The sequence below is a fragment of the Medicago truncatula genome, chromosome 4 (assembly GCF_003473485.1).
Source record: "Medicago truncatula cultivar Jemalong A17 chromosome 4, MtrunA17r5.0-ANR, whole genome shotgun sequence".
NCBI classification, from domain to species: Eukaryota; Viridiplantae; Streptophyta; class Magnoliopsida; order Fabales; family Fabaceae; genus Medicago; species Medicago truncatula.
The window spans coordinates 13,912,767-13,931,568 of record NC_053045.1 but is presented as its reverse complement, the minus strand read 5'-3'; the positions used below and the strand labels follow the sequence as shown (position 1 = coordinate 13,931,568).

General features: G+C 30.9%; 3 protein-coding genes across 3 annotated transcripts; 1 reads left to right on the top strand and 2 right to left on the bottom strand.

The window, feature by feature from the left end:
* Positions 1 to 2,016: 2,016 nt before the first annotated feature.
* On the bottom strand, positions 2,017 to 3,537 carry LOC25491884 (probable BOI-related E3 ubiquitin-protein ligase 3). The gene is made up of 2 exons (XM_013599929.1): positions 3,391 to 3,537; positions 2,017 to 2,508 (listed from the first exon to the last, which is right to left on the bottom strand). Exons 1-2 carry the CDS (start codon positions 3,535 to 3,537, stop codon positions 2,017 to 2,019), a joined length of 639 nt encoding a protein of 212 aa, XP_013455383.1.
* Positions 3,538 to 10,318: 6,781 nt separating this feature from the next.
* Positions 10,319 to 13,630, top strand: LOC25491882 (uncharacterized). Its single transcript, XM_013599927.3, has 4 exons — positions 10,319 to 10,752; positions 11,858 to 12,074; positions 12,830 to 12,923; positions 13,202 to 13,630. The coding sequence occupies exons 1-4, from the start codon at positions 10,496 to 10,498 to the stop codon at positions 13,456 to 13,458; spliced, it is 825 nt and encodes a 274-aa protein (XP_013455381.1). The 5' UTR covers positions 10,319 to 10,495; the 3' UTR covers positions 13,459 to 13,630.
* A 189-nt stretch (positions 13,631 to 13,819) lies between these two features.
* Positions 13,820 to 17,777, bottom strand: LOC25491881 (uncharacterized). Its single transcript, XM_013599926.3, has 9 exons — positions 17,619 to 17,777; positions 17,482 to 17,528; positions 17,326 to 17,383; positions 15,976 to 16,015; positions 15,380 to 15,594; positions 15,232 to 15,292; positions 14,827 to 14,918; positions 14,505 to 14,732; positions 13,820 to 14,279 (listed from the first exon to the last, which is right to left on the bottom strand). The coding sequence occupies exons 1-9, from the start codon at positions 17,652 to 17,654 to the stop codon at positions 14,124 to 14,126; spliced, it is 933 nt and encodes a 310-aa protein (XP_013455380.1). The 5' UTR covers positions 17,655 to 17,777; the 3' UTR covers positions 13,820 to 14,123.
* Positions 17,778 to 18,802: the final 1,025 nt, after the last annotated feature.

Below are 18,802 nucleotides of genomic sequence, written 5' to 3'. Positions count from 1 at the left end.
TGCAAGGGTGAATTGATTCAAAACGAATCTAAAATTTCATGTTTAGTATGAATTGATTCAGAGAGTTATGATTTTTGAATCGATTCAAATACACAAAAACCATTTTCAAGGAGTTGAAAAAGTACATAATACTCAAAAAATCAACTAAGGAGAATTTTTAACATGACACAAGATTTTTTCTACACTTAGTAAAACGCTTAACTAAAGAAAAATAAAGAAAAGACGTAAAGAACTACACCTAAGTAAATAAAGAAAGTTAAAAAAAAAAAAAAACACATGAATACTTTTTTATTTTATTTTTAAGATGAATATTTTTTTTTTAATAGGCTAAAATGAATTATATTACCACAACAAAAGGTCTTCCTAGCACAAGATGTGCCGAGGAAGAAACACCAAAGACAAAACAAGGTATAAACAAAAATTATAAGGCAATAGCCTGAACCAAAATAACCAAACCAGAAAGCAATAGTAATTAGCCTATGCCTAGTAAGGTAAACGGACTAAGCCACCAACCATGATAATTGAAGAAAAGAGTAGCAAATTTCACCTTCAACCACCTGTAAGTTAACGACTTAATCTTGTCCACCGTCTGCATAATTGAGCATTCTTTTGCGTTAAAAATTCTGTTATTTCTTTCTTTTCATATTTCCCACACTCTTGCAAACCAAATAACCTCTGATATCGAACGCCTCGACTTAGCAGCACCAACAAAAGAACAGATTTGGTTAAAATGACCTGCTACATCAAAAGGCAAACCCGCAGAAACACCAAGCCACTGTAATATGTGGTTCCAAACAGAGCCAAAAAGATTACAATGTAAAAATAAATGAGGGTATTCTTAATCAGGGTCGGCCCAACATGTCATGAGACCTAAAGCAAAATTTATAATTAGGTCATTTGGAATTAAAAAAAAAATAACACAATGCTTATTAAAAGCATAAGAAATCAAGTTCTTTTGAATTCAATATTTGAACTTAAGACTAAAAGGATTTGAGGCCTTAAAATTGACCAACTAAGCTAGATAAATATTGATTATTACTATGTCATATTATATATTTATAGTTAAATTGACTTATTTTGGGGCCTTTTTTTAACTCAACATTTGGAGGCCTAAAGCCCTTATTTGGGTGGCTTGGCCTTTAGGCCGACCGTGTTCTTAATTTTCCTATGCATGCCTTCTTCCACTGACCTTCTAGTTTAACCAACAAAGTTTTGATGTAACGGACTATTCGTCTCTTCCACAACCAAAGAATTGCATATATTTTTTGGTTAATTCATTATTTTTCATATTTATACAAAAAAAGTATATAACTAACCGGTTCATGCCACAAAAAATATTATATATGAAGAAAGTTAGCTCGATTCATTGTCAGTTGTTGTACTTATCAGCAAAAAAATTTTCTCTTGATAAGACATGAATCAACCAATTCAATTCAGTAAAAATAAAAGAACGCGAGTCAATCAACAAGCAATACTATATTATAAATTTTGTGATTGAACTCAACTCATTAAAGAGACTAGAATAAATTGTTTGGAAAAATGCAGATTCAAAAATCTGACTGAAATAATCATCACTCAACTGAATTTACAATTGTTGAAACCTTTTCCCCCAAAAATCAGAGGATCAAAACAAAAACAAATAATACCGTATAATAAAACTATTTTTAACTAGAAATGAAAAGTATAAAAATTAGTTCAAAAACACTAATGCATTACCCAAATAACTAGCTAGTAAAAATATGAGGCTGTCAAATAAATCTCAAAATACAAATAAGAAACAAAAAAGTCTAGACAATGTAATTGAAATGAGTCATTCTCTCCTTCTCCTAAGCATATATAAGTAAATCTAATAATACCTCCGATGATTTTTTATAAAAGACATATGAATCAACAAAACAAAAATTGATGTATTTAATTAAAAATATAAATCAAATACATAAACTTTTGTAGTGATCCATATTCTCTTATAAAAATAACAAGATGTTGTAGCATTTACATAGTTATATGAACATGATCCTAGAAAGGGAGAGTCTCTATAATAGATCTCTTTGGCATTAAGCACACAGGACATGTTTGGAGAGAAGGTTCACATGATTTACATGAACATAGGTGCCTGCAAGGAAGGAACATAAAAGATGACTCTTGTGAATAACAACATTTGCAAATTGTGTTTAGACTTGTGTTTTCCCATGTTTCTTCTTCATGATTTTTCATGTCACAACATGACTCTACTTCTTCTATAGCCAATGTTCTTTCTTTGATTTGTTCTAAGGCGTTATTGAGGGACAACACCATAGCTTCATTTTCCCGAGAAGCTCTCCGCCACATTTGATTATCTGTTTCTAGTCTGATCAAGAATTGTTCCAGCTCCAACCTTTTCTTTGTCGCTTGTGCTATTTGTTCATCCTTTTGTCTTAGTATATGACACATATCCGATTCTACCTTCTTCAATAATGTCCCCACTTGCTGCCTTCTTTGCTCTTGCACCAATATTCTCAATTTCTCGCTCTGTCACCACAAAAATTACCAATTAATTAGATTATATCAAAGTCTTAAATATCAAGCATAGTCGCGTTAAAAATTTTGCGATTTTGATTGTTGCGAATGTTGTGATGCGTAACCTATGTATCATGTGTGTTGTAGTGTCAATGAATCATATAATTGTGCAAATCGTATTAAGTTATTTATTTATTTTTCGGTTACATCTTAATAAGTTATTTATTTTATCATATAATCCATGATAACTCATTCTCATTGTGTTTTCATAATTTAATAACTGTAATTATTTTTATAACCTTATAATGAATTTATTACTTCTAAAAGCTAAATTAACCACTATTAAATTCAAATTTTAATGTTTTTAAAATATACAAGAACATAAACAAAATGAGACAAGAAATGTGTTCCCTACCGTTTGTTGCGGCACGTTTTGTCGCGGCTTAACATTATTTTGTACGAAGAAAAATGGTATAAAACACTACCTATAACGATCGTTTTCACGGTAACAAACTATTTTTTAGAATATCGGATTAAACATATTCCACAAACACATAAAACAAATAATTTTCTTGAAAACCTAAGTACGGCCTAGTCTGGGATATCCTATGTTGAAACACAGACACTCTTCGGATTAGAGGAACGTGTTGTGTTCGACGTCGACACGACATCGACACATATAATTACACTAAATTATGTGATTTTCTTAAATTATAAGCAGTGTCGGCGTGCCAGGTCCATGACGTGTTTGGAGTACGTGTTTGTATCCGTGCTTCATAGGGGATATCTCACCATCCACTATTAAGACATAGCTATGGACTAGACCAACATAACATGCAAAAGAGTGTGATATGTTACATATGTATGAAAATTGAAAAAGGAAAACTAACTAACCTGTGATGTGATAAAGTGATTAACCTCGTCCATCTGTTGTTGAAACTCATTTGGCAGTGTTAGAGGTTGATTGTTGTTATACATAGTTGTGGCATAGACATTAGAATTTGAATCAGAATTAAGGAGATTGGGATCAAGATTTGGCATGTTTTGAACAAGAGTTTTTGTTTGTGGCTGGCAGCGTTAGTGTATAGGTATATATAGTATTTGAATGAACGTGACTTTTCACACATTAATTAATCAATTAATTGGAAAAAAAGTACTATTGGAAATGAATTAATGCATAGATTTTGACTGGAAAAAAATAGTAACTGAAAAAATTTGAAATGGAAATAAAGAGAGAAAATAGGAATCCGTGTGGTGTATTATAACTTTCTTCCTCTTCTTTCTTAACTGATTTATATTACATGTTTAGTGTAGGCATTAAAGATGAGTGTGGAAAAAGCTGTAAGATATTATTATATTTAATTTTTTTTTATTTGAAAATGGAAATAATTGATTTTCTGAATATAAATGAATCTTTGTTTTTTTTTTTTGACAATGAATATTTTTTGTTATTATAGGATTTCCAAACTTTTCCACCGACATATTCCTTGATTATTTTCCTCATAAGTTAATCAAAGAAATTCATCCTTTTTTATTAAGGAAAAGAAATTCTTCAATTATTCCAAGATATATGCCACCTTCCATATAAATATATGGAGAATCAAGGGCATTTTCTTACCTTAGAAGCTATCCGTTCAAAGTTTGCTATATATGGAAGTTTCTATATATATTTTTGAGATTTTTTTTAATTTTTTATAAATCATTTACTTAAAAATTTAATATATATTTGCTATATATGGAAGTTTCTATATATATTTTTATGTTTTTAAAAAAAATTATAAATCATTTATTTAAAAATTATATATATTCATTCCTATCCATATAAATATTTTAGGATATTCCACTTTAGAAAGCATTAAAAAATTAAAATAAAAAATTAAAATAAAAAAGCTATGTTTTTTATATCACTTTCTATCATTATTATTTTTTTAAATCATTATTAATTTTTTAAAAGATCATATTATTTAGTATACAATTTTTTTTGAGGGAATTTAGTAGACAAATTGTTAATTAGTTCGAAATTGTCTAATATAAACAAATTTAATATATTATATTACGAAAATTAAATAAATATTCAAATGATATAATGATATTATTATTTATCCGTCAAATTTGATTGAGAAAATATTGATCACAAAATAAAGATAAATATGTTAGAAACATTTATATTAAATGTATGTGCAATTATAACTTGATATATTTGTTATGTTTTTTTTGAATTTTTTTTTATATACTCTCATTGGGTAATAATTAAATAATATATTTCCTCAAATATATATATCAGGGTTTTGTCAAAAATATATATTAGGAAATTTAAATTTAGAAAGACCACAAAAAAAAAATTAGTATAGAAAAAATTAAAAATTGAAAATAAAATGACTAAATTAGAAAAATAAAAGGATTTTAAACCACTTTCTATTCTTTCTATATAAAAAAATATTTGTTTTTGATATTTGGTATATAATTGTAAAATCTAAACTGATTCTATGTAAATAATATTTTTTTTGGTAGATTCTATATTAATAAAATGTTAAATATTATATAATAAAATAAAAATTAGAATCATTTAATGACATATTTTTTTTATAGAAGCTTACTCTGAATATGAGATTGGAGGCAAAGAAAGAAAGAAACATAACAAATGTACAAGCAAATAACACACATACACGTAGCACAACTACAAAGTATAAAGGAGAAGGAGAAGGTCGAACACATGAGCTGTTGATGACACTGTGTCATATCATATTATTTAAAGTCTTTTTAATTAAATTTTTACTTTATTTCTATTAGTTTAGTATTTACTATATAGTCATTTTAAATAAATTATCATTTTTGATTTATTGAATCAAATAGTATAGGGTAAATACCTATTTTCGTCCCTGTAATATTAGCGAATTTCGATTTTAGTCCTGTAAAAAAAAGATTTAGATTCTGTCCCTGTAATTTCATATTCTTCCACTTTTGGTCCCTTCTTTCATCAAATCAGCAGAATCTGCATAAATTACGTCCTTGTAATTTCATATTTCTCCCACTTTTGGTCCATGTAATTTCAGATTACTCCACTTTTAGCCCCTCATTTTACGTGTCATGTATGCAGATTCTGCTGACGTGGTGAAATGAGGGATCAAAAGTGGAAGAATCTGAAATTACATGAACATAATCTAAATCTTTTTTTTTTACAGGGACTAAAACAGAAATTCGTTAATATTACAAGGACGAAAAGAGGTATTTAGCCAATAGTAAATCATCAGCTATTATCACATTGATCAATGGCTACATGACCAACAATTAAAAGAAGACTTGAGTAACATCCAGAAGTATACGAAAAGCAATTTAAAAGAAAGCAACACGTGTGGGTGGCATGGAGGCCTGAATAGCAAAAAGAATAAAAAGAATGTAGTTTATGGTGATGACATTCAACTTTGACCTAAGCAGGAGGCCTTAACCAGAGGAAAATTGCTCTTCACACTTCATATAAGATTGAAAAACACCAGTGAAAGACGCAAATCATACTCTTTTCTATAATACATGTATGTATTTCCTAAAGTTAATAGGGTTGGTTACGACATTAGCCTACTCCAGTCGTCACATGAATGTACCTTGTTATAAATTTGAAACAATTCTAAACAGACAGTCAAGTTAAAGTTATTCACACACTTTGAGGACTTAGAGGGTTATAACTTGGCTTAGGTTAAGGGTTGATATATTTTGGGAAAGTAAGCTAACAAAAGAACTTGGACTTAGTTCACTAAGCTAGGGATTCCTACTAAACTTTAATGGACTGCCATCCTTCCTTCCTTGAATCAAACACGATGGGTAAAACAATAGAACTATTTGTTTTTTTATTTTTGACAGAGAGATAAACATTTTTTCTTAAGCGATCATTTTTTGGCTCTTGATATTTTTTTTTCTTTCTATTTTTTCTTTGTGTAGATTCATAGTTATCTACATTTTTTCTATTTCTGACAGATGTGTTCTACTATTACCTCACCTCAAACTTAAGATGTTGCTAATTCCAAAGAGCAACCTCAAAACTTAGTTTCAAAATATGTGCAGTCATAATAATACCTATCTAAGTCCAAGTGAAATCAAACATGGTGCATTTTAAAGTGTAGGACTGTGACATAATTCGTCACAAAATAAGAAAGAAATTATCATCTGGAGGCTCAAAGTGGTTTCACAAAAGATGATAAGAATATAAGGGTGGCTTGAAAGGCTCAAGGTACCAAAGAAAAATTGCCACGTGTGTAATATAACCTAACCGATCGTCCGTAAAGAACGGCCGCAAATTCAAGCAAAAATAGCATTCATTTGGAACACACATAATTGAAAATATTTAAGTATCTAACAACCTAGAATGGATATGGAAATATTGGGCTCTAAATCTCACCGGTTATGATATTCGGAAAAGAGATGGTGATCTTTTAAGTACCTTCACGAGCAAGCCGCATAAAGTATCATGCTCTTGAATGTAAGGATAAACCAGCCTCCGCTGTAAATTCTTTGAAATGAATACTTAAGACTAAAACAAATTTAAGCATAAAAGGGAAGGTTGTACATGTAAATGCAAAAGAAATAAAAATATATTAGATAATACTTGGAGGATTAGCAACAGAAAAAGAAAAGAAATTGATTAGTCAGATCATCTCAGCTTAACAAAAATAAAAATGCAGAAAAATAAAGATAATGGGTCACCTCCCATTCAGCGTTTGTTTAACGTCTGAGTCCCCGACGATCAATAGGTTACCTCCTACCCAACACTTCTTTTACGTCTTGAGCCCGACGGTTCCCATGGATTGCCTCCCATGCAACACTTCATTTTACGTTTATTAGCTCGACGCCTCGATCCTCTTAGGGTGGCTTGTATGAAAGAAAGAACACATCATCCTTCATCTTTCTCTTGTTCAAAAGGAACTCCATGAATTTGGCAAGGAGAAGTAAGTGTTCACATGCTCCCATCATAAGGATTTCAGGGTATGTGCTTGTCCTCCTTACGGAACACCAAGACTCTTGCAGCAAGTGAGTCTTCTTTTGTGTCTCTAAGGTCTTGTCTGCTTCCACCATTGCATCCTCCACTACTTCTAATGGTTTATTGATTGATCTATATGTAAGTGTTAGAGTGAAATTTGATGGTTTTACCTGAATTTCTTCGATCTTTCTTATCAACAGTGATGGGGTAGAGTTAATGCTTTCACCAAGACCATATCGAGCTTCTTTTATGGGCAGCTTCCCAATAGAGTTGAGACTTTCTAGGTCATGCTTCTTTTGAGGTAACCGTCCTTGAAATATTTCATTACAACTTCTGGTTAGTATTATCGATTTTTTCTTTGGTAACCCTTTCTTCCTTGATAGGAGCTCATTCATAAAATTTGCGTAGATGAGTATTTTATTCAATGCTTCAGCAAAGGAGATGTTTAGTTATAAATTCTTCAGCAATTCAATGAATTCTTGAAATTCTTCACCGTCTTCCTTTGGGTTCGGCTTCGACCCTTGTTTCCTTCCAACTCTATCCTACATCGGGATCTTGCTCTCTTTCCTCGAGTTGAACTATGCATTGCTTTTCCTCTATTATATTCTTCTTAACCTCTAAAGGAGCCAACACCTTTTTGCTTCTTAACTCTACTGTCATTCAAGTGTGACGAATATCCCTCTTGGTATTTAACCAGTCTTGAGCTATGTTAAGCAACATGCTTAAGTGTGAAACTCTTCTTTGATGTTCACGTTCAACCTCTCTAAGTTTATTAGTAATCGAAGAAAGAGTTTGTTTAATGGTTTTCATAAAAGTAACAAAAGAGTTTCCTAGAGAGAAATGCATCGCATCCAATAGTTTATAAGAACTGATCGGGTTGCTCCGTTCGTACCCATTAGCATACGGTGACTCCATAGGGTATGTATTGTTGTAATGATTGAACTTGGTTATTGCAAAATTCTCCATGAATTGTTTCCTCAAACAATCATAAACAAAAATACTCAAGCAGCCCTGTTCTGGGAGTGACTATAAATAATAATAATTATTGTTTTTTTTTTTGAAGGAAATAATAATTATTGTTATAATTATTATGATTACAATACCCTTTTATATATATATATATATATATATATGACAGAAAAATAAATGATAAAAATAAGTAATTTGAATCGCTTAGTCAAATATATCCACAATCCCCGACAACGGCGCTAAAAACTTGATGTTCGAATTAGGCAAGTGTACCAAATCGTTTACCAAGTAATAAAATGATAAGTAGAGTATTGTATCCATAGGGATTGTCGTTTCGTCCAAACAACTCGCGTTACTTATTTTTTTAGTTGACCATATAATAAAAGATAAGGGTTAGAGAGTTGCAATTTTTATTTGTTTGGAACAGAGTAAGTTTGCCTGTTTTTCGGTTGCAGAAAAGTAAGCAGCGTTAGCATTCTTCGAACATTGTGATTTTTGTTTTTATTTGTTTGGAACAGAGTAAGCTTACTTGTCAATAATTGTGATTTTTGTTTTTAGTCCCTACAAAATAAAATCACACTTTTTAGTCCCTATAAAATTTTCCATCAACATTTTTAGTCTTTATAAAATTTTTCATCAGCATTTTTAGTCCCTAAAATGCTTAAGGAAAATGTCACAGGGATTAAAAAGTGTGATTTCATTTTGTAGGGACTAAAAACAAAACTGTGAATATTTATAGGGACTAAAAACTTAAGGGTTAATAGGCATTTACCCTCTATAATATAGGTCACTTTTGGTTTTCCCCTGTAAATTTTTTTGTCAGATTTCGTCCTTGTAATTTTTTGTTTGTTTTAGAATACCCCTTAGACCAGCTGATTGTGCATTTTCGCTGACGTGGCGCACTGACTGTATAATTATTTTTTTATTTGGTACACGTGGCATTTGTATAAAGATAAAAAAAAATCTGGAAAAGTAAGAAAATAATTAAAAAATGCGGAATTTTTTTTTAAATTCTGGAAAAATTAAATAAAAAAATCTGGCAAAGATTAATATATATCGAAGTTTTCTAAAAGTTAATAAATTTAGAAAAAAAATCATATTTCCAGAATTTTTTCAATAACGGAAAAATTTAAAAAATCTAGAAAAAATTCATATATTCTTTTTCAAAAGCAAGAAGTTTTATTTTAATCTTTTCCACAATTTTTTTCGAAAATTTAGTTTTTGTAAATATGATTAATATTTTATCAAAAATTTCATTTTTTTTAAAAATGATTAATCTTTTAAATTTTTTAAATATGATATTCTCGAAAAAGAATTTCGAAAATTTCAATATATATGAATCTTTTTCACAATTTTTTTAAATATTTTCACATTTTTATTATTTTTTTAATATTTTTCATTTTACCAGATTTTTTTCATTTTTTTATTAATTTTTCCAGAATTTTTAATTTTTTTCGGTATTTTTTCATTCTATTAATTTTTTAAGATTTTTTTTCTTTTTTAAAATTTTTATTAAAAAAAAAACACAAATGCCACGTGTACCAAATAAAAATAATTATACAGTCAGCGTGCCACATCATCAGAAAAAGGTGACGCATGATGCCACATCAGCGAACATGCACAGTCTGCTGGTCTAGGGGCGTATTCTAACACAAAATAAAAAATTACATGGACGAAATACAAAAAAAATTTACAGGAGAAAAATCAAAAGTGGGCTATATTACAGAGGTAAAGGCTATTAATCCAAAACTTAATTAACAATAATTTCTATAGAAAAAAGTCGTTTTTTAAATTTTATATAGAATACCCCTAAAAAATGTATATATTAAAATATTTTCAAATCTCATTATCCACCCTTATGATTGAAACTTCTCCTTTTGGTAAATCTGACAGTGGAAGAGACCCACACAATCTGATGTTGGGATAATTGGGGTAAAATACGTAGTTGCATCGTTCCACTTCGAAAAATGTCATTGAAAGTGTAAATTTTGACTTTTTGGATTCTAAATTCTAACATAAATACCTTTGTTCCACTTTCACATTTACACATTCACCATTACAATGAAGTTTCGCGGCATTTCGTCTTCTACACGAACCTGCAAACCTAAATCTTTATCAACCCCTTTTCCATTATCTTCTTATTCTTCTCATCAAGATAATCATTTTTCTATTTTAAACTCTTTTACTATTAACACCCCCAATAATACTACTACTACTACTGGCGATGCTATCCATGATTATGATGATGGTGCTGCACCCTTCATTGGTCCTCCTCCTTCTCAAACTGAGGTTCATGATGCTCTCTCTTCTCTTCAACGGTAAAAATATACTATTGGTTTGTGTTTTTTAACCTTAAAATTGTCTGTTTTTTTTTTTTTGTTTTGTGATTTTTATTGTTCAAGTGATGTTGGTAATCATGGTATAAGGCTCTGTTTGGATTAACATCTTATTTTCAGCTTATAGTGCAAGTGCTTGTTATCATAAGCGCTTGCATATAAGCTTACGTAAGCTATTTTTATAGGAAGGATAAAATAGAGTTTAGTTGTTTTTGTTATGCTATAAGGTATTTTCATAAGCTATGTTGGTGAACTTATGAAAATAAGCTGAAGCTATCTTCGAGAACTTATGAAAATAAGCTGAAAAAAGCTTATGATAAATGTCATAAGCTGTTTTTATAAGTTCTTCCAAACAGTCTCACAAAACTTATGTTAGTAGGTAAGCTAAAATAAGCCAATCCAAACAGACCCACAGTTGCTGCTTTCGAGACTTCTAAAACCTTTATATTAAGGTTGCAGTTGTGGTTATTTAGAAATATATTGGTAATAATGGGTCTGCATGAATGCATTATTCTCACAAAACATATATGCTATATTAGTCTCGTATTGTTTGTTAGAGTTAAAAAAAATGATCTAGGTATTCTATTTGACTGAGTAGAAACTTTGGCTGAAGATCATGTGTTTATTTTCTAAGTTTGTATTTTGAATTTGATTAGCTGATGTTGGAATTTTAGGAGTCTAATTTTTACAAATAAATTATTTTCGTTGTGCTGTCTTAGTGTAGTATATTGAATTCAATTTGTCAAATTTGGAATTTGAAAAGTCTAATTTTAAAATTAATTTTTTTTCATTGTGGTGTCTTAATTTGTGTTTTGAATTCGATGTGTTAAACTCTGAATATGAATAGTACTATTTTCATCTAAAGTTTGCTCACTGCAATGTTGCAGTTTGTGTTTTGAATTTGATTTTCTGAAGTCGGGATGTGAGGAGTCTAATCTTCATTTAAAATTTGCTCGCTTAACTCTTTGATTTTGTGTTTTGTATTCAATTGCTGAAGTTTGAATGTGATGAGTTCAATTTTCATCTAAAATTTGCTCAGTGTGTTTTATCAGATTTGGATATGTGATAAATCTCAGCATATGTGCAGGGTGTTAGGGCCTGCTTCACGTGCCGAGCTCCTTAGGGACAGGTATTTCAACAGACTAGAAATTGAGCTAGGCAGTCTTGGCCTAGTTTCTGAAGATGAGAATATAGACTGGCTGGAACCATCTTTGTTTCCATATAATCCGAGAATGCTACAAGATGATGGATTTGATAGAGTTTATTATGCAATTCACTTATTGCAGACTGATCCATCTGTTCAGGTGCAGTCTATGGTCTCTGACTCTATTTTTATGATAAGTGTTTATAAAAAAAATCACTTTACTTATCTTTAGTAATTATATCTTTCGAATATTTGAATTTGGGAAGCACGTCATACTGGATCACTGTTGTTAAATAGCACAGCTATAGCGCTATTGCATAGCGGAATTTGAACAATTTGCCGAAGTTTTTCAGTTTGCTATTAGTACAAAATATTGTCAAATAACAGCTATAGTGATGCTATAGCACTGTTATGCACAAACTTTGAACAGAACGCTATTTTCCAGGATCAGCAATTGACAACACTGTACTGGATTAAGTGCTGGTAATCACTATGGTTAATATATTGTCTCATCTCTTTGCAAGGTCTTACAATTGTAAACCCCACACAAAAGAAAAACAAAAGTTTCTCAAAGTTGCTACTTATTTTTCTATACATTTCTGAGAGGTAAAACTGCTTCTGTTTGATTGTTTGATAAGTTCCGGTTCATAACGAATCTATTTAATAGCATTATTTTTTGTTAGTTTTGTCGAAATGTAAGCTTTTTAAAATGATATACATTCCGTTGTTTTGAATTATGGGAAACAAATTTAATAACAATTGTTTTGAAGCAAAAATGTAATAATTCTTTGACATATATTGCTGATTGCGGTTATCTTTTCCTGTTTAGTAATGTAAAGTATACTGTGTTTGTGGAGAGGTTCTTGGGTGAGTGTCAAGCCAAGATATTTGATAACTAAGGTCTTGTTGCTGCAGAGATTAGTAAAATCATTATCCACCGATGAAGCTGTTTGGGAGGCTGTTATGAATAATGAAGTTGTTCAGCAACTAAGAGGGTCAATATCTTCAGGTTAGAGTTTAAGTTTTCATTTTGTTTAATATTTGGATTTTATGTTGATAGCTTTGTTAAGGTGTGGTTCGCTCTCACACTCGGTGAATTAGTGGTGAGGGAACGTATGGTGAAATTGATTCATTTTACATTATTCAATTTTCAGTGTATATATTTGCACTTAGCTTTATGGTTCAATTTCATTTGTAGTTTAGCACTGTTGATATTATAGAAGTATGACCTACTGGCCCGTGGGCATAGGAATCATTATAAGACTAATCTGGGCATGTAATTTGCAGATCAAGATGGGATTGCTGATGATGACCCTGACAATACAACAAATGTTTTGATTTGGCTATTAAGTACTGCCAGAGCCAAACTCATCGAAGTAATCAAGAAAATTACCAAGATTGTGATCAATTTTTTTCAACATTCATATAAAAAGACAATTGCACTTACAAAAGATTCTCAACCCTTTATTGAGAAGCTGAGAGCTTCTTTCATGCTTTCGATCATGGTCTTGTTGATTGTGGTGGTGTGTCGGAACCAAAGTTAGGCGCAACATAATTTGTCTACATTACAAACAATTTTTTTGGATTTTTGGGTTAGAAGAGTGCTATGAGCACTCTATTTTACACATGCAAAACTTTCCAAATGTGATCTTATGCTACTGATACTTTTGTTTATTTATATCAGATATCTGATTAAATTATCATATAGTTATTGAATGGTACATTTTATTTTATTGAACTTAATTTTGATGGCTTTATTTGCTTATAGTCAAAATCAATTTCGTTTTCATTCCTCAAAACCAATGTGAAGAATAATTTAGAGAAATTAGTCGCACATAATTTGTTCTATTGTATTGGAGGTTAGAGATTTTCGAAGGTTCTCTTGTAGATAAATCATATACAAATGCATACAATTCAAGGACCATAAACATTGAAGTAAATGAAATATTATCAGACATTGCTCAATGATTTTAGTTCAACATAAAGAAAGCTAACTATTCCTACAGAGCAATTAAAATAAATTCGATTTTCCACTTGATATTCCATCAATGTCATACTAGTTTTACTACCTGGTTTGTACTTCCAATCATCAGGATATCTCTAGTCAGAATCAGATGTATTCACAAAACATCCATATTCACATAAGCCACATAGATATCTGTACTATCCCCTTGTAATGGCGACGAATCATGTGCTTAGCTCAAGTCTTTTATAGTCCAATGGATTCAAGATCAATGGCATCAATATCAGGAGTTACAACAGCCTTTGCGTCAACCGTAACCTTCCCAACAACACTGTAGTTTTTCTTTGCAGTGTTAATTGCTACAACATCTTGATCAAGTATAGTTTTGGTACCTGGAGACACCTGTATGAGAAACAATAATTTGTTATCAACTTCAATAGTCAGTTAAAAATGGTATAATAACCAAAACATGGGATAACTTTTTTGGGATCTTCAATTCATTGTTGCGTATTTTACAATTAGACTGAATCAAAATTAAACTAACTTGGTACTTCATTCAGTAAATATATGGTAAATGGGATGGCTTGTTATGCTTATTGTCAATTTTGAAACATGGATAGAACTTACATCATACAGAGTTTCTCCTATTTTTAATTTGACTGCTCCACTCTTATACACCTGCATTTTGCCCATATATCCACTCGGAAGCTCCAACAAGTTACTCGCCTTTTTCGCCTTTGCTGATACTTTCGAGGTACCAATTTTCTCCTTCCCTTTACTGTTCACTGGTTGCTTGACACAAGGCAGAACAGTAGGAAGCTTAAAGAAAATCAACTGAGGTTGCTCACTTTTGTCCTGAAGAAAAATTTCCTATGTATTATTATATCGAAATTTCAGCTGCATGATGATGGTAGGATTAGTTTAATATTATATCATTGTGACTACTAACCGAGAGCCCAAGTTCTTCTGCGGAATTAAGATTATCACCATCATATTTCACATCAGTAGCAGCCTCCCCAAATTCTATCTCATCAAGAATTGCTACCATATTAAAAATCAACAAATAACTGTTAGTGGCAAAACCAAATATTATATAGAACTGGCTATTGCTAATAATATCCTTAGAGAAAAGTGTTAGAAACAATCACTCAAACACACTTTTTCCGACATTCTCTATTCTATTTGGTGAAACTCGTGTATGTCCCGCCATTTTGGGAATGGGTCCCACATAAAGTGGCGGGACTTGCATGAAATTCATCCAATAGGTGATAGTTTGACGGAAAGAGCGTGTTAGATTGTGCAATGCTAGCACTTTACATATTCTTAAAGGCTTTATTTGTTTAGTTCATCAAACCTGGATCTCCAGAATTGGGCTTCCTTAGAGGAAGAGTAGTAGGATAGTTTGTGTCAGGACCCTGTAGTTAAATCAAAGGTTCAGATGCTTATATGGATGAGAAAAATACAGATAGGAAGTGAACATCTGAGGGATAAGAATTTCTCACCCATGGTTCCACGTAGTCTTCGTCATCAGTGGTATCATCCATAACATCTATCACAGAAGTATAACTCTGATAGTCCATAGCAGTTGAAGAATGCGTTGAACCATATTTCTCATCGGCAGAAAATTTGGATTCTGAGCCACTGCTTTCACCGTTACCACTGCCAAATGATCTCAGTGAAAGTGATGAATCTCTAGGAAATGCATCTCGCGCACTGGCTGCAAGTTTTAAACACCAGAAGGAAAAAGTGTTTTAGAATGTGATAATAATTTATCATTGTGACCAGAGCAGGCCACATAGAATCAAGTAGTCATGGAATCTAAGATATTCTCATGCTAGTCAAAGTAATTTTTTCCAAGATCAAATGATTTTGACTAATGTCTAAATACAAAAATGGAACTTCTTTGTAAAGAAAATGGAACATTCAAATATGCATTTGAAAGTAAACAATTCTCTCTTATTCCAAAATATTATCTTTCCTTCCCAACATCACAACTATGAAATAGAGTGTGAATATTAATGTTATGCAATGTCTTTTGACATATAAAGTGGTAAAAACAGATGACAAATAATGTTTTGCAAATGTAAGGAGAATTTACATTGTTTTGCAACTTTAGGCTGGCGTTTTCCAACCCTCTCCTGCAATATATAGATAAAACAAATTGTGTCAGTTTTTTTTTTGGTAGCCGGGGTTTGAACTTCAGACCTTGCATATATTATGCATTGTCCCTACCAACTAAGCTAAGCTCACGAGGACCGTGTCAGTTTAGGAATACCGGAAAGTAAAAGAAAGAAAAAGCATCATTAGCATATCTTTATAAACAGAATAATTGCCACTTTTAGATATATTTTAGTAGCTTTGATATATAATACTATGATAGCATTTGGTAGGACAGGTTGGAATTAGAACAGAACATGTCACATGTGATATGTCTGATACATTACAAAAATAGAATATAATAAAAAAAATATAGAGTTAAAATAAGTGATTTTTGCACACTGTACAAATATATTCAGGGAAAAAAAAGACCTATACAATGTAGCTTCTAAAAAATCACGGTGTAAGAGCTTCAAATTCGATGTTATTGTTGTCCACTATTCAACCAAACAAACCATTAAGTGAAATCGAAATCGAAATCGCGATATTCACTAAACTAATATTTAACATGTGAACTTATTGTACTGATACTAAAAATTTCTAACCTGAGAAAGTTAGTGAGATAATGAAAAACCAAACACCTACTATAACATTTTCTATTAACTATGTGAATAAATGCCTCTTTCAAAATCTATCATGTTTTTACTTAAAAGAAAATGCTAACTAAAATTACTTAAAAATTTACCACAAATAGGTAAAAATAATCAGTGCTAGATTACTTTTACAAAACCTCTTTTTTTTTTTTTTGTACCGAAAAAAAAAAAAACCTCTTTTTTTTGACAAAACAACGTACAAACTTGAAACAAAAAAACAATGTACAAACTTCACATAAGAATTTTCAATTACCTGTTCACAAATCCAAAAGTAAAATCTTTATATCTTGGTTAAAAATTAGTTACTAGATTAACTTTTTATACCAACACACATCCAATTTTTACCATATAAAAAAAATTCTTCTAAATTAACCAAGAATAAAACTAAAATAAATAAAAAAAGTAGCATTACAAACACCCAAGAAAAACAAATTATATTAAAAAAATAGCGTCCACAATAAAATAATTTGTACTTTTTTTTAAAAAAATTATATATTTATGTTGAGTATTCATTCATACAAAGATCTCCGATTTTTATTCAACACTTTTCGAAATGATATTTCACTGCAATTTATTCTTATTCTTTCTGACAAGCGAAACACGAATTAAGATAAAAATTAATCATAAATTAACATCAATTTATCTAATAACATTTAATTAACAACAAAAAATAGTAATAGTAATAATTAGAGACTTACCAATAAGCTACGTACACGAACTTCAGAATTCTTCTGTTCATCTTCAACACCAGCTTCACTGTAACAATAAAAAAAAAACAACTTTTCAACACGAGAAAACCGTTTCAAACCGATTATTTCAAAAATGGAAGTGATATTTATGTGTTTTTGACTTACATTTTCGTTGTTTGAGATTTGGGTTTTCCCTTTGGAGTAAACTTGAGCTGTGAAGAAAATAAAAACAAAAAATCGATTTTAAAAGAAAAGCACTTTTCTGAGAAACACAATGAATAAGGGAGAAAATAGTTTGGTACCTTTCGTGGAATTCTGTTTGGATCTTTCTTATCCATGGCTTTGCTGAAGAAGACGATGAAGAAGAAATGTAAAAGTTGAAGGAAAAAAAATGAAGAAAAAAAAAAAGGAAACTGTGAGATTCGAACTCGCGACCTGGAAAATGAAATTGGGGGTGTTTACCAACTGGCTTATAATGGATTGTTGTCTAGGGTTTCGAGTTAAATATATATAAACGTTAATTGAGGTATAAAAAGTGAGCATCAATTTTAAACTATGTTTCTTTTTGGAGTAAAAATACAATTTTTGTTATGATTTGATTTAGTGTATGTTTTGTTTTAATAATAGTTAATTTGAATGAGTTGATTCTGATTAAAAGTGAGTTGTAAGTCCAATCCCATAATGTCACGTGGATTAATCTCGTAAAGCCACGTGGATTAATCCCTCGAAACAAGGAATAACGTCCTGAGGGAGGATGCTAGTTCCGTTATGGATCACCGCTCTGAAACACGCATTTTACGGAAGCCGTTAACGCCTCCTTCACCTATATAAGGGTGACTCAACGTCACTCTCAAGGTACGATTCATTTACGCACATACTTAGACATATTCAAGGTGTCTTTGTAAATGATTATCAAATTAGTTTATGACTCTATTAATATTTCAAAATAGTCCCTGTCTTTGTTAAAAGTTTCTCAATTAAGTCCCTCGTCGTGGGAAAAAAAACATAGAAACATGGATCTAATTGAGAAACTTGACGGTCCATGTTTCTATGTTTTTTTTTCCCACGACGATGGACTTAATTGAGAAACTTTTGACAAAGACAGCGACTATTTTGAAATATTAAATGCGTGAAGAACTAATTTGAGATTCACTTACAAAGACAGAGACTAATTTGATGGTTTACTCAATATTTTTTTCCTTTAACTTTATATTGGGTAAATGGTTACTTTGGTCCATGACTCTGTACTGACTCGGTATAGTCCTTGAATGTGTACCTCCATTAGCAGTTTAGTCTTTGACGTTAAAAACGTTCGTTAATAGATGACGTGACAATTGTTTTAGACGGACAAAGATGAATGATGTGGCATTGGAAGCAAATTGAAAGTAACCCAAACAAAATCAGAGCTAAAAACAAAAACTAAATTCCTAAATCTCATCTAATTCTCTCTTTTGTTCCGATCAAATATCAAACTCTTTTGAATATC